At 33.9% G+C, this 16,286-nt stretch overlaps 1 protein-coding gene across 1 annotated transcript in view; it reads right to left on the bottom strand.

Annotated features, from left to right (window-relative positions):
• The window catches only part of PTPRQ (protein tyrosine phosphatase receptor type Q), a 122,179-nt gene that overhangs the window by 13,069 nt on the left and 92,824 nt on the right, over positions 1-16,286 (bottom strand). Inside the window, exons 41-48 of the mRNA XM_058191656.1 lie at positions 14,798-14,984; positions 13,731-13,975; positions 13,212-13,278; positions 11,985-12,143; positions 10,724-10,946; positions 10,193-10,266; positions 9,120-9,219; positions 7,166-7,294 (exon numbers count right to left, since the gene is read on the bottom strand). Coding sequence (XP_058047639.1) covers positions 7,166-7,294; positions 9,120-9,219; positions 10,193-10,266; positions 10,724-10,946; positions 11,985-12,143; positions 13,212-13,278; positions 13,731-13,975; positions 14,798-14,984 — 1,184 coding nt within the window. The remainder of the gene's footprint in view (positions 1-7,165; positions 7,295-9,119; positions 9,220-10,192; positions 10,267-10,723; positions 10,947-11,984; positions 12,144-13,211; positions 13,279-13,730; positions 13,976-14,797; positions 14,985-16,286) is intronic.

Genomic DNA, 16,286 nt, shown 5'->3' with positions numbered 1-16,286 from the left:
TAATTAATTAATAATTAAGTAATTTAGTAGATGATTTTAAGAATTTCAGGAGAGGGCCTGTATTTTTTTCCTAGGTGTACATATGGAATGACTAAAGTGTTATGCATGGATGTGTATCATGCATGCTATTTTTTTCTGTTTTTCTCTTAGGTTGTTTCTCTAAAGCAGGAGTATAAAACTCAAAGTCCAGGGCCGGATCCAACCCATAGGGTGCTTAGATCTGGCCTGCAAGGCCACCCTGGAAACAGTGAAAGACCAGCCCACAGTGCCTCTGCCAGTGAAAATGGAGCCCAGGGAGGCCACCCAAGATCCACCCAGTCCGTTTTCAGCTGAGATGGCCTTCTGCAGCCCTCTGCCAGTGAAAACGGAGGCCCATGGAGGCCGCACATTCTGTTTTCGCTGGCAGAGGGCTGCAGGAGGCTGTCACAGTCAAAAACAGAGCCTTGATGAGTGACGTTGACCTGGCCATGCCCACTCTGGCCATGCCCCCCAACCTCCAAGATCAAACACAACCTTGATATGCCCCTCAATGAAATTTAGTTTGACACACCTGCTCTGAAGTATAAAGTGAGCTGCATATATTTCACTTTGGATCATGTGATCAGAGGATGAATGGTGTAGGCCCTAGAATGGAGCATAATGAGCCACTGATACCCTCATTCCTGCAAGTTCCATGTCACTTAGGGGATTTGAAGGTGATAATGAGCATCCTGAATTGCACCTAGAAATAAATTGGAAGCCCAGTGCAGCTTGTCCAGAACTAGTGTGGAGAGCCAGAACTATACATGCTGCCATGTTCTGGATCGGATGTAGTTTCTGGAATAGTATTCAAGGACTGCCCTGTGTAGAGCAGTAATCCAACCAGGAAGTGGCGAGGGCATGACTGTGAGCATGCCACTTATTGATGAGTCAGATACACAGTTGCATCTTATGTAAACCTAGATCTGCACGAATCAAGAAGAGGGCCGTGAAAATATTTACAGACCCCTCGCATCCTGGACATAAACTGTTTCAACTCCTACCCTCAAAGCGACGCTATAGAGCACTGCACACCAGAACAACTAGACACAAGAACAGTTTTTTCCCGAAGGCCATCACTCTGCTAAACAAATAATTCCCTCAACACTGTCAAACTATTTACTGAATCTGCACTACTATTAATCTTCTCATAGTTCCCATCACCAATCTCTTTCCACTTATGACTGTATGACTATAACTTGTTGCTGGCAATCCTTATGATTTATATTGATATATTGACCATCAATTGTGTTGTAAATGTTGTACCTTGATGAACGTATCTTTTCTTTTATGTACACTGAGAGCATATGCACCAAGACAAATTCCTTGTGTGTCCAATCACACGGCCAATAAACTTCTATTATATTTATTCTTTTTTGATGCAATACAATGCTCAGGCATTATGAATGTAGGTAATATGGGTTATGAAAATGAAATATTTCAAGAAGTGGGTTTCCCTTGGAGCTGTATTAAGTAGAGCTTATTCACAGGCAAGTATGTATAGGATTACAATTTGAATTACTGAAAGATTTGTAGACTAAGATTTTTGAAATATAAAGAACATTTCTTTCTATTAGACAGTCTTATGAAGGAGACTTGGATTTATTCCTATATCACCCTGCTTTACTGGTCACCTGATCTGGACAATATGTGCCACTGTATTAAGATGGGGTTTCATTTCTTGGAAATTTATGTAAAATTTCACCATGATATAATAAAATATCAAATTATGACAAATGTAATTTAATATAACCATGAACCACTTGCATGGGAATAAGCTTCCATCTCATTTCTGGATCAAGTTTCACCAAGGATAAGAGCATGAACCTTTGTATAAGAGCTATTTACTTTAAAAATACTAATCACTTGACTTCTGCTTTCCAATAGACAATTAGTGCCTGCCAATTACTAAAAGAGGAAGCTCTTGCTTAAGCAGAACTGGATTGGCACCCAAACACTAAAAACTTTAATATACATCAATAAATGATATATGATTAAGACTATCATGTTCTATAGGAGGTTAGAATGGGTTTAAGTTATATTGAGTAAATATATTATGTAATGATTATAGACACACTGACTAAAAGAAATGCTAATTTGCTAAGCACTCAGTAATAAGATTTACAGAAGCTTTGTTCAACCTGATTCTTCTGGCTTTAATGGTTAGAACTTATCTGGTATACTTTATCTTAGAAAAGCTTGAGTTACAGAATCAAGGAACATATTGTGTAGATGACTTATTTTTAACCATCCAATTCACCCAATGCTGATATTGTAACATAACTGCAAACAACAAAACTGCAAGATGTTTCAGCTTCGTGCAGGAAAATCAAACTACTTTATCCCACAAGCCTCACATCATATTTTGGGGAAACATTTGGATCATCAAAGCTATTCTATATACAACAACAGTTTATCAGAGCTTGCAATATTAATAGTATTTTGAAAGATAGATCGAGTCTTGGAGCCTAGGCTCAGTTTCACTTCTAGTAAGATTTTCTTCCCTGCCCAGATTCAAGTTATTTGTCTAGATATAAAATCAACAGAAGCCATTTATTTATGTTGGCAATGGTGACCGCCACTACTCTCTGGGTCAATCACTTAAAAACTGTTGGGAATTATATCTTGTACAAAAGACCGCACAGAAATGAATATGTAGACTAAAGGCTTAACTAATAAGCAACATGAGTATTTGCTAGGAATAGCGATGGAAATGTTATTAACAAGTTAATTAAGATCTTCATTGGTCTGTCTCTTTAAGAACAATATAGAATAATTATACCTTACTGAAAGTCTTTATAATCTTTTTTCATTCCCAGAATTTAAACTATTTCATAGCAATCTAAGATATTTAAATAAATAGGTTCTACAGATCATTTGTGAATGATCTCAGCACTTTACAAGCTTTTTACAACTGAAAAGAATAATTTTGAAAACACATGTGTTAATAAAATAAAGTACGGCTATTAGAATAATAATGAATTTGTTTGTTTGTAATTTTGTAACTTCAATTTATTACAGTCATTAGCTGCTGTCAAATTCAAAATAAGAGAAGATCAAAGCAAACAAAAATATAAACATTTAGCTTAATCTTTCACTCTGAATTGCCTGCCTCTGTCTTGATATCAAGTAATGAAACTCTGTAACGTTATACATTATATTAAATAAATGATTTATCTGCGAGAAGGAAATAAATAAAGTTGTTATCATGTATCTTGTAAACAACAAGAAAATACATTTAAATAAACAGGGATGAAGAATAAATGGAAATTATACTTCTGTAGTTTTTCCAGTTCAGTTTCTGAAGTATTATACTTAAGCTCATAGTTCTGTTATTATATTTTTTAAAAACAGATTTCTAAAAGCTGCTAAAAATTTCTCTGCTAAGAATGAAATTATGTCTACATGAAAATGGCAGCCCCCATTTCCTTCCTTCTAACATATTCTAAACGACATTTGAGCATAAGTCTGTATGATATTTGTTCTCCAACCCTATGAATTTGTGGTTATGATAATTGCTAGAATAGGTTTATCTGGTTAGCCAGGATTATCCTGAATACTCTCATGATTGGGAAATTTCCGTAAAGAAGATTAGAATTTTAGCTTTTGGGAAATCTAAAGTTGCAAATTACGAAAATAGCACTGTGAAATTCTGAATCTTGATTTTAGTTATTCACAATATCATCTAGAATTTGCCTTTTATTTCTAATAGGAAAATTGGAGTAAATGAGAATTAAATTAAAATATGTTTTGGTCACTGGTCAATCCAAGTCTGCTAAACTAGAAATATACTGTATATAAAGTTTGAATCCAATTTTTCTATAACTACAATAGAAATAAAGTATTTGGGATCTACCTAGAAGCCTTTTAAATGATATTTTCCCATATCACAACAAATTAATTATTACTTCAGGATTTGCCTGGGTCTCCACAATGTGATTTTTTTTAATAGTGCTTTAACAACAACAACAATAACAACAATAACAAAAATGCATATAAACAATGCTTCCTCTTCTCCCATACTTATTTTTGGTCATAGTGTAAGCCTTTGGCTTATATATTATTTATTTCCTGAAGCTCTTTTTGTTGCATTATACACTTTCAATTGTTGTTGTATTTATAAAATAGCAAATTGATTTATCCAAGCCAGGGTATGGAACTTGGGGGAGGGAAGGTGGGCAAGGTAGATATAGAATATTATGCTGAATCATGCATGTGCTATTATAGCACTAATAATGATTAAATTGATTTTTTATGTCATCAGGAAAAACCCTGCATTGTCTCTGCAAGACACCAAAACCAATGTCATTACTAGTGAACGGATACAAAATTCATCTGAAGTGCTAAGAAAAGTATTATTTCAAATAAAAATCAGCATAACCTAGGATCACACAAGTGAACACATCATACTGGAAACCACGCATTGAATCTTCAGCCATGCAGTAACTTACTGGATGATAAATATCTCCTTGCGTCTGAAGAAAAAAGAGGAATATCTGGAAACAAAACCCACTTATAATTAAGTACTCAGACAGAAACCAGCTTTGTTATTCAAATGAACAGTTGTTCACTTGAGATAGAAATTAAATATAAAACTGACAGGGCTAAAAGGGCTTTCTGACTGCCTACTAAAATGAACGTTTTTTGTTGTTGACTATTGGTTTATAAACAAGCCATCTATTTATTTATATCAATCGATTTTACAATGGGTGACTGGGCAGTGCACAAAGGATTAAAACCATCAAAGTATGGTGCAAAAGTATAAATCTAAATTATGAATGATAATAATATGCAACTCAATGTATGTCTATGTCGAAAATATGATATTAATCCATATAGATCAAACAACAAATCCAGCAACAGATCTGCTTTAATTTCCTGTTACTATTGCCTGGGGGAAGATCCTGGTCATTAATGCATTAGTTAAAATGTCAAACATTTTACTAATTATTTATGTATGATGATTACTTATAAATGATTTTACATTCATGTATTCCAAAAAAATATTTCTTCACTTTCAAATTCCAAAATGTTGCCCCTTCACTTAAAATAACCTGTCAGTTTTAAGCTATATTAAGTTCAATTCAATATTGAGGTCTCTGTCCTATTATTTGAAGTAATGACATTTATTGAGGAAGGATAGCTAAACCATTAGTTTTTCTGCTAATTCATCTGCTAAATTGATGTATTTTTTCACAAATGGTAACATGAAGACTGCTAATTTACAAGTTAGAGTTGTGAATTTAGATTCCTTCATTTTAATAGGGATTGCTGGGCTTTCCCGAAAATAACACCTATTCAAAAACAGCCCTACCATATTTTTTGCCCGTGCACCTAATATAAGCCCTACCGTCCCAAAAAATAAGCCCTAATTAAGTGCCTGCACAGCTGGCCACCCACCCATTCAGTCTGGGTGGTTGTGGTGCTGCGGCCGCGAAGTGAGACTTGTGGGTGGAGCTGCCCCACCCACCCCACACTGGCTTATTTCAGGGCCCCCCACAGCCAGGCCATCAATCCCCAACACCTGCCTTGCCTTGCAGTGGCTCCATCAGCCCCATCCAGCAGGACCTCATATGGGCGCTGGCTTAATGCTGCTTGCTCAGCTGCAAAGCAGGAGGCTGAGAAATGTGTTGGTACTGTGGCTGTGAGGTGAAGCAGGTGTCGGGGCATGGATGGCCTGGCTGAGGGGGCTCTGAGGTATGCAGGTATGGGATGCATGGGGCAGCTCTACCCCCTGTCTCACAGCAGCAGCCCTGGCATGCCATATGGCCTCCTGCCCCCTGCAACCAAGCAGAAGAAATAGGCCTCCCATGTACTCTTAAAGAACACAGGAAAAAAATATAGCCCCCAAAAATAAGCCCTAGTGCTAGTGTCCAAAAGAAAACAAGACAAGGTCTTATTTTCAGGGAAACACGGGTATTACCATTCTGCCCAGAATGGGCAGCCATGTAAATTTGTGAAATAAATAAATAAATATATTTAATGAAATTTCCATATTAATCTTCTTTAATATTGCAACATATAACATGGTCATATTAAAAACATAGTCAAAATATTTGCTGGTCAAAACCTACAACGTAATTTGCGATTAGTGGTTCCCAATCACTTTACATGGACAACTATACCAGCAGGAAAGGTTTTGGGAGCCATCACATAAAGCATGGCAATGTAGCATCAGTAGTCATCCTGGCATAACTTCTTGTGTCTTCTTTCTCAGATATATATAAAACTCCCAAATTATATAAAAGTAAGTTCATAAAGTTTAAGTTGCCAAAATCTTGGAGGATCACTTAATCGTATGAATTTTTTTGTGTTCTGTCACAAATCTTGCAATTGATAGCAGCAATATCTCACTAAGTTAAATAAAAATACATTAACATATATTTTCCTTTTAAGTATATTCATTAGAATTAGTGGCAAAAAAAATCTTCAATAGAAGATGCTGCAGAAACACTTTTGAAGAGTACTGTAAAATATTTTGTTATAATCTAGCCATTTAATTTCCTTCCTTCCTTCCTACCTACCTACCTACCTACCTACCTACCTACCTACCTACCTACCTACCTACCTACCTACCTTCCTTCTTCTACTTAAATCTCAGAACAATCTGGTAAAGAATGCTTGCTTTGGAGTTTTTAATTGGAGTTAAGGTTTTCTGGAACGCTGACATTAGGTTGAAATAAGCCATACGGTCAAAATTATGACTATTCATGAATTTTGATCTCCTGAGAAAAATCCAGAATCTGTGTATCATGCTATAGCATGAACTTGATTGCTGACAGATTTCAGAGATACTATCAGATAGCAGAGAGCAATATGTTATTGCATTACTTTGAGATCAGCACTATAAAAGAGCATTATTAGTGTCTTCACATTTCTACATCAAAAACACTTCAGCTTAGGGATATAATGTGTAATAGCAGGGCATGATACATAAAGGCACCCTTCTCTCTTATCCCAACATGGGGAAGACCAAATGACTATCTAAATTCCTGAGAGAAGTGTCTGGAGGTCACTCTTTGAAAGAGGATCTGTGTGACCTGTGCAAATAAGAATACCACAAATACTTCTAAACAAGTAAAAGGTCACAATAGGGTCATGGCTTCAGACCTCCAGAACTACTGTTTTGCCTAATGAGTTTGCTTACCGTGTAAATCTTTCATCCTTCATATCCAGATCTGCCACTGTGATCAACTGGTCCAATTTAAATTTAGTGTCAATAATTTCTGCATCCCGTGGAGAATATGTACCCCCTTCTTTTTGCTTTTGACGAATTCTAAACCAAATGCAAAGGATATTGAATAAGATACAATATTTAATATTATTTATAAACCTCAACCTCACTGGAGCATTTCTGAAACATGTTCTGCAATGCATAACTATAAAGAATAGATTTTAATGTAACTCATTCCAGGTGGCTTAGCATAGTATCACACTTCAATTTACGAAGTCCCTGAAATATGAAAACTAATAAAAGGAAAAATATAAATATAAAAATGCTATTTTTTATGTTTTATGTTTTAAATTTTGGAATTGTGGTATCATTACAAAGATTTGCACTCCAAATATAGCAGTTTATCATTTATCTGTATATGTACTGTATATGTACTGTATATGACTGTAACTTTGTTGCTGGTAATCCTTATGATTTATATTGATATATTGACCATCATTTGTGTTGTAAATGTTGTAGCTTGATGAAGGTATCTTTTCTTTTATGTACACTGAGAGCATATGCACCAAGACAAATTTCTTGTGTGTCCAATCACACTTGGCCAATAAAAAAATTCTATTTTATTCTATTCTATATAATAAACATTAATGTTTCAATTTTAGCAGTATAGCAAGAAATAATAAAATATCAATGATACTACAAGAAATAACTCCTACCCTCATTTTCTGCTGTTACATCAGCTGTGTATACCTGGCAATAGTCATACTGAATCCTCCTGTCATTATCTTATTGATTTTTGATTAGAACTGAGTTGTAATCAATTGTAATGTTCAAAGTTGCCTTCTAGCTGTCCAAAATTGGCTGCACTTTAACCAGAAAGAATTTTCAGTTTTCCAGTAACACAAAGAAAACAGTGACCTTTACACTAGGATTTTTAAATAAAATCTTTATGATATATTTGCAAGTGACTATGTGCCATAAAGTTAATGCTGATTCTTAGCAACCACGTAGATTTATTTGTATATACATAGATTTACATGTATACCTATATACCTTTCACCTATATAATTTACTGCAGTTGTCCACTGCTTGCTTTTCTTGCAAATGATGAAAATTATCCTTGATTATACCACATCTATATATTGCTTTGTACATTATATGACTTCTTTAAAAATCTTCTTTTTTTAAAGAATTGTATCAATTGCACCTAACTTTCTAAACTAATACAACTTTCTTTATTTTCTCCTTCCACTCCACTAATTCACTCTTTTTCAATTATTTGAAGTTCAATGTGTATTTTGTTTCTTCTATATGACCGAAGTACCTCAACGTACTTGTTTTTTACTGGTTTTGTGTTCAGTCCACATCCACTAGCATCTATTTATTCTTAAATTTGTCTCTTATTTTTCCATCCACACTTATTAAAAGTATCCTATTTTCAGTGCATTCCATTTGTTTCCTTTTGACAAACATCACTCTTACTTTTATACAGTAACACATATATCACCAAATTTGGTTTGGGTTGTATTAGGAACAGAGAACAAAGAGATTGTCACTTCATTTCTTTCCCTAAAGAATGTGTGTTAGAAAGAATAACGCAGAGTGTAGCAAGACCTGCAAGGGAAGACATTTTTGCAGGAGAAGAAGTGGCATTAACCTTTTTGCCTTCTGCCTTTGAAAGCTCATACACTAGACCTCAGTCATGCTAGTCTTTCATTCTGTTTGCTGATTAGGTATCTATACAGTGCTTATAAATTGTTGAATAAAGTTTATGACCCCTTGTTATAATGTATTCCTTGCTGGATAGAAAATTATAACAATACGTATTTATTTGTTAATGAATTTAAAAATATAATTCATTTCAATTAATAAGTAATTCTACCTCTAAAACTTAAAAAATATCTCTTATACCTAGTTATATACTTACCTTGCAAATGCATAAATTACAGCCACAAGGAGAACAATAGAGAGTATACATAAAGTAACTGCAAGTATTATTTCTACAGCTCTTTCAGACAGCCCATCACCTGTAATGTAAAGTCAGTAGTATATTAGGATTTAAACTCCAAACTATTATTAGAAATCATACACTAGTTATTACAATTGCTTCCTGACCATTGCTGCACATGGTCATTACGGCAATGATCAGTACTAATAAATGCACCAGTAAATTTGCTAGCCTTTCCGAGAAATACTAATTAATAATTTTTCCAGCCTAAAAATGAATGCAGTAATTTATTAAATGGCATGAAGATTTCCAAAAATATGCAAGTGACCCTAGAGCAGGAGTCCCCAACACCTGATCTGTTGACTGGCACTGGTCCACAGAATGGCAGCAACTGGGCTACGCAAACAAATGAAGCTTCATCCGTGAGATGACCCCTCTGGTCCGTGGAAAAACCTTTTTCCATGGAACTGGTCCCTGGTGCCCAAAAAGTTGGGTGTCATCGCCCTAGAGCAGGGGTGTCAAACTTGATTTCATGGAGGGCCGCACCACAATTGTGTTTACCTTGGGGGCCAGGGTGGGCATGGCCAGCTTGACGTCACTCATGTTGGGAGCTCCCCAGAGCTCCAGAAGCATCATGGCTAAAAACAGAGCTCGGGAGACCGTTTTCGCTGGCAGAGGGCAGCTGGAGGCCACCACAGCCAAAAACAGAGCAGCCTCCTGAGCTCTGTTTTCACTGGCAAAGGCACCACTGGCTGGTCCTTTGTTGTTTTTAGGGTGGCACTGTGGGCCAGATCTTAGCACCCCACAGGCCAGATCCGGCCCCTGGGCCTTGAATTTGACACCCCTGCCCTAGAGGAACTCAGATGAGATTACATATATAGGCAGAGTGTTCAAGAGAAACAGAAGATGTGAAAGTCAATAGTCAATCAGCCCCGTACCTTTGATGCAAAGTAGTTATTTTTATAACAACAGGGATACAGGTTCACTAGGAAGTTTTAAAAACAATTTGTACATTTCTAATAAATAGACATTTGTGATGAAACATTTCTTACCTAAAGTTTTGATGGGATCTGAATAATCTGAATCCGTATATTGACCTCTGATATTTGTTGCTCTGAACTTAAATCTATAAACAGCAAACATAAAACATTATACACACATACACACACAAGCTTTCTTTATAAGTATACAGCATATAAATTGTATATATAAATTGAAGACACCATCTTGTAGCTTGTGACATGCTTTGCAGCTCTTTGGATTCAAAGGAAAATGGTGCTTTGGAGCATGATAGGACATTGTAGATCCATACCGGCAATTGCTGGCAATTTAGGTGTGTCTTTTTCTCAAAATGCATTGCAGCTGCAAAGGGCAAGAATGAAATTCCAGGAAAACATATGTCTGCTTTAAGAAGATACCAACCATTCCTATATAAATATCCGCACATGCTCCAAACCATTCAAAGCTGCTGCAAAATCCTGCATATTTTCAAATTAATTTTATTTTAATGCAAATCATATTTTATTGTAAATTGTCCAAAGTCACTCAGGTGAGATGGATGGTATAAAATAAATAATACTTACACATAGTGGTTTTTGGGTTTCAGTGGTCCATTGCAAATTTTTTCTTCACTTCCTGGTATCATACATGTGCTATCAGCCCCTATTACATAAATATCTTCTTTGGTGCTCATTCCTTCACTCCCTTTTATACATGGAGGATTGGGAAAGCCTTCATTTACCAAATAAGGTCTTGCTTTATTAAAGTATGCATCATACCACTTGGTGATATTGTCATCATTCTGAACTGAATTCCCAAAAAAGAGAAGTGATATAGTGGTATAGGTAAATATTCCTATTTGTTCTCTTCTTTTATTATTTACCAGCTCTATTTGTGCATTTATTGTATTTCTCTTTTAAGGTAATGCTTCCGATAAATTACAGTGCAGCATACAAAAGCATACACAGTTACAAATATATTAGCCTTTAAGGCAGGGGTGGTCAAACTCACATCATCACGACATCATCATGTGATGTATTGGGATCCCCCCCCTTTGCTAAAACGGGCAGGGCCATGGCCAGTGCATAATGCATCCGGCCTGTGGGCCAGGAATTTGACAGCCCTGCTTTAAGGTATACAATATTCTGTTAAAGAATCAAAAAGAATTGTAATTTTATTTATGTATAACTACCTTTAAATATTTTATCTCCATTCCTAAATAAAAAGGATAACATATGACTCTAGATAACATGAAGAATTGTGATTAAAAAAACCCCCAAATATTGAAAGTGCTTATCACAAGTTTGAATAACTTGATACGATTCTCATACCACCACGTCCTCATTTCATTTATTTATAGTGCAATATTAAATGTATCTACTCGACAATTAATTTGAAGATTATTCAATAGTATATGAGGACAAGACTACTATTTGATTAAATATAATATCCCATGTTTCAGGGGACCTAATATCACAAAGTGCTGTAAAATTTATATATATATTTAAAATGGAATAATTAATTAATATTTTAATATTTTAAAATATTAATTGCTATTTTAATATTAATTATTATTAATTAATATCTATATATTAAAAATTGTGTAAAACCAATGGCAGGAAAATTTCTGTTTTCTCTGTTGCTAGTTTTCCCGCTCAATGCTTCTGTTCGTTCAAGTAGGATATCTTCTGTTAATCACATTCTTTTTGCCATTCATTTTCATTTATAATCCTTATGGAGAAAATTCAGAAATCTCCATGAGCAAGTAAGATAAACAGAGGTTAAGAAAAGGTAGAAATAGAAAGAAGATTTATAAATTCCTTTTAAGAAGAAAACAATCCCTACCTCCTGCTTCTGCAACAAGAATTTGTATTTTCTTAATAGGCCCATGATCATCATTATAGTAGCAAACTGGCATGTGAATAGTAATTGTAGTGGCTGTGACAAGTAATGTTCCACTAGTATCATAAACTGGTGCTGGCTTTTTACTAGGTCTTGGTGGTTCTGTTTTGAGACAATAAATATTACAATGCTTTACAGTTAAATGTGCACACAACAAATATTTTAAAGTTACTATTTAGATAACTATCCCACTAGAGGAAGCGTCTAGATTTATAGCAAACCCCATCTCCCCATCTTGATTTCCCTTCACACCCTCCGATCTTTTATTCTCACAATGCTGTATTCACATTTTTTTCTTTTTAATTGTTTTTTCTATTCCATTACTTTAGTACTGTTATGTTTACAGTTTTTTTCATTTCTCCATTTTTACTGTTGTAAGTTGCCACAGCGAGATAAGTGGCAAATAAATTTAATAAACAAACAAATAAGTACTATTGAATTGAATCATTGCCATTTTATGATCCTACCGAAAGAGATAATTCGCAAATTGTAAATCAGTAGCTATCTGTTTTGCTATCCAAGCACTTCTAGTCATTTCGTATTTAAGATAGGGAATTGTGTTTATTTATCTTTGAATAACTGAAATTATTATTGAATTATATTCAGTGGTGGGAATTCAAGTAATTTAACAACCGGTTCTCTGCCCTAATGATTTCTTCCAACAACCAGTTTACCAAACTGCTCAGACAGTTAACAACCGGTTCTCCCAAAGTGGTGTGAACTGGCTGAATCCCACCACAGATTATATTACTATAGTAGAGATTGCACAAATAAACTTGAGTTATGTTTCACAAGAAACTGGAAAATATGAATCTCATTCGCAACACTATTTATGTACAAAATTTATAGTGCTACCCATAGTGTTATTGTCAAAACAGGTTTCAATTTATTTTAATCCCTATTATTATTTGAAATAAATTTATACTGGATTAATGGAACATGTGTTTTAATAAACTTGTTCAGGATTTCAGTCTTTGTACACTTTAACAAATTACTCAATTCAGTATTATGGCACTTATGTAAGATCTAACTTTATTTGATTATGACCAGACAGAGAACGAAACAAGATATATGTATTGAATTCTAGTAACTAGTGTATAAAAACCCAAATGAAAGCAAGCTGATGTTATATTTTTGTAGTCACTGGCTTTACTATTTATAATAGTTTACCTTTAATATCTGTTGTTATTTTAAGATGAATCTTTGGACCTGCACCAGCACTATTGATTGCATACACCTAAACAAATAAAATAGTTTTTAACATGTTTAATCTAACACTAATTAATGCATCAATTAATTATATTTCACTACGTATATCTATAGGGATACATATATAACATAAAAAGTACATGGGAAAATAAGATTTTACTCTGAATATATCAATAACTTCATTGAAGCTAGTGGGTTTTATTTCTATGTATGAAACAGTAATTTTTCTTTTTGCTAATCATTCTTCATTATATATTTTGACAACTTCAAGATTATTGAAATAAAATTAAAACAGGAAATCCAATTACATTCATTCATTTTATAGATCTCTAAACAACAACGGTCTATTGTCATTAATGACATACTAACTGGTTGGACAGCCAATAAGTTTAAATACATAAATTAAAATGAATAAATAAATAAATAAATCCTATTCAGTTTTTTAATATTTCATTAAACTTATTATTGATTTTAACTTACACTGATATTATATGTGTGTCCTCCTTTTAATCCCTCTATCATGGCAGTGATTGACTTGTTTGTTCTGTCTATAATGCTTAAATTATAAACCTGAAAGATTTCTATGTCATCCTCTTTATATACCATAGCTTGATATACTTGAATATTCCCATTGAATTCAGAGGGTGGTACAAACATTACTTGAAATTTTGTTACTTCATCTGGTATCTTCTGAAAAGTTACATTGTTAAGTGGGTCCCTGGGCACTGAAAAAAATTAATAGCTGATGAAACAGTTAATTAAAAATATTACTAAGCACATCTAGAGTCTAAAAGATTAGGTTTGGATTTTTTGCATAAAAATGATTTAAAAAATGAACTTGTGACTTACGGTTTTGGCAATTCAACAGGATAGATTATAGAAAGAAAAGAATCTTGATGTAACTTTAGAGAGAGAGGTTAAATATATTTATATTTATAAATGCTACGAAGCATCAGAAGCCATTTTTACTTTTTTTCTTACTTTTCTTAACTTTTGCTTTTCTTACACATTTTGCTTTTTCTTTGATTTATTTTTCCTTTTTCTTTCTTTGAAAAAGCAATTAAACAATATCCTAATTTCTTAGTGAAAAAAATTATGGCATAGGTTTCTAAAAAAGACCTTAAGAAGCAAAATCTATAGTGAATTTGCTTGTACTGTATTGCATTTTGGGGAAAAAATATAAATATACTGGGTTTTTTTATATTCAACAGATTGACCACGACTTAAAGTTGAAGATAATAGCTGATAATTTAAGCTCCCCTGTGATATTAAATTCCAGGTAAATCAGATAAAAATTACATGGTTCACCTTTCTTTTCAAAAGAAAAACAGAGAAGCTGAAAGTTTTAGTGGAAGTGAGGGGATTGTATTTAGATTTTTTTTTCTCTATGTGATATGACACTGCATGGGATACTTTGTTGTTTTAGAGAAGCATTTAAAAATTATTTATGCTTTTACATTTTTTTTACAACTTTGGTTGTAATTTACTTTGTAATATTGATGTACTCAGGTAGTTAATAAAATGAACAAACAGAATTAGTGACTTACCGGCTTCAAAAGTGGAAACAATAACGGACGAGCTAGACTTGCCTTCTGTATGTGCAATCTGAACATCTTCTACAAAAGCAGTGACTACTATGGAATACCTTGTAAATGCTCTCAATCCTGAAATACTGAGGGTTTTATCTTCATCATTTGCTTTGACAAATGAAGCTTGATAGTAATCTGTATCCACCTGTACCAAGCAGGTACAAAAGCATAATGTTTATTAGATTATTCATGAGAAACTATGGGTGATATATCATCAAGGAAAAACTGAATTAACAGGACTAAATGGTCATCTAACTGTGCAAGAAAAAAGAAGTGCAGAGCATGTGTGGGGTGGGTAAATTTAAGGAATAACACAAACAGACACAGCATGCATAATGACTTTGTCATGGCTTTTTATCCCAGTACTAATGCAATAAATTTTCCTTAGATTTTTTTTGTATGGCTATATAGTGGGGAACCTTTGGGGAACCTTTAATTCAGAAATCATTGGCATAATTTTCCAGATATTTTTCTGTGAAAATACTTTGTAATTTTATGCACTGTAATGCATAAAATTGGAGATTCATCATGCTTTTTGCTCTCTTGATTTTTATATCTAACAGTCTTAGGACCCAAAATCACAAAATACTCTATTTCATCATTGTTCCATTAAACAGTAAATAGAATAGGTACAGACTATACACAATTGCTATACTTGATTGTTTCTAAAGGACCACAACCCTATAGATCATCAGGCCTCAACTGAATATTTAAATACACCTGCAGTTATTCTATTTATATGTGATGTATGTACAAAGATAAAAACCAATAATATTGCAGGACTAGTTCCTAAAGTATAAGTAGATGAAATATAATAGTTTAAAGACTAAATGATAAAATGTAGTCAGATAAAACTATGGAATCAATAAAGGATCTTTGTACACATAATAGATTTTCAATGCGGCATCTGAGCTATTGAGCAAGCCTGGGTTTTGGACATCTGAACTAGAAGGCTGCTTATCTTAATATTGGAATCCAGTTGTATATGCATAAAGTCAAAATGTTCACCAAAGGCATGATTATTATTATAAGGTGGGATCCTGTTTCAGAAGAATCCACATGGGATCTCCATTTCAAGTGGATAAATCAATGATGAAATTAGAAAAGTTCCCAGAAACAGAACAAAGAAAAACATTTCATAGAAATGAACACCAAAACATTTTCACGTTTGTCATATTCCAGTTTTTTTTTCTATTATGAAACAGGAAAAAAAATTACTCAAATGTCTACAGTAGCAGTGCCATAGGGTCATATCTATAGAAGATGCAGCTGCTAAGAAACTAAGATAGTTTAAGCACATATTTTATTTGACAGATGTGCTTTAGTGTCCCCACTGAGAGTTAACCTTAAATAAAGATTCTGATGTACTAAACAGATAGTGATTTCCTGGGATGACTATCAAGGGACAAAATACTTCTTCATATATCACTGCTCATTATAACAACAT

This window comes from Ahaetulla prasina, chromosome 7 (genome assembly GCF_028640845.1).
Source record: "Ahaetulla prasina isolate Xishuangbanna chromosome 7, ASM2864084v1, whole genome shotgun sequence".
Lineage (NCBI taxonomy): Eukaryota > Metazoa > Chordata > Lepidosauria > Squamata > Colubridae > Ahaetulla > Ahaetulla prasina.
This window is presented reverse-complemented; position numbering and strand designations above follow the sequence as displayed.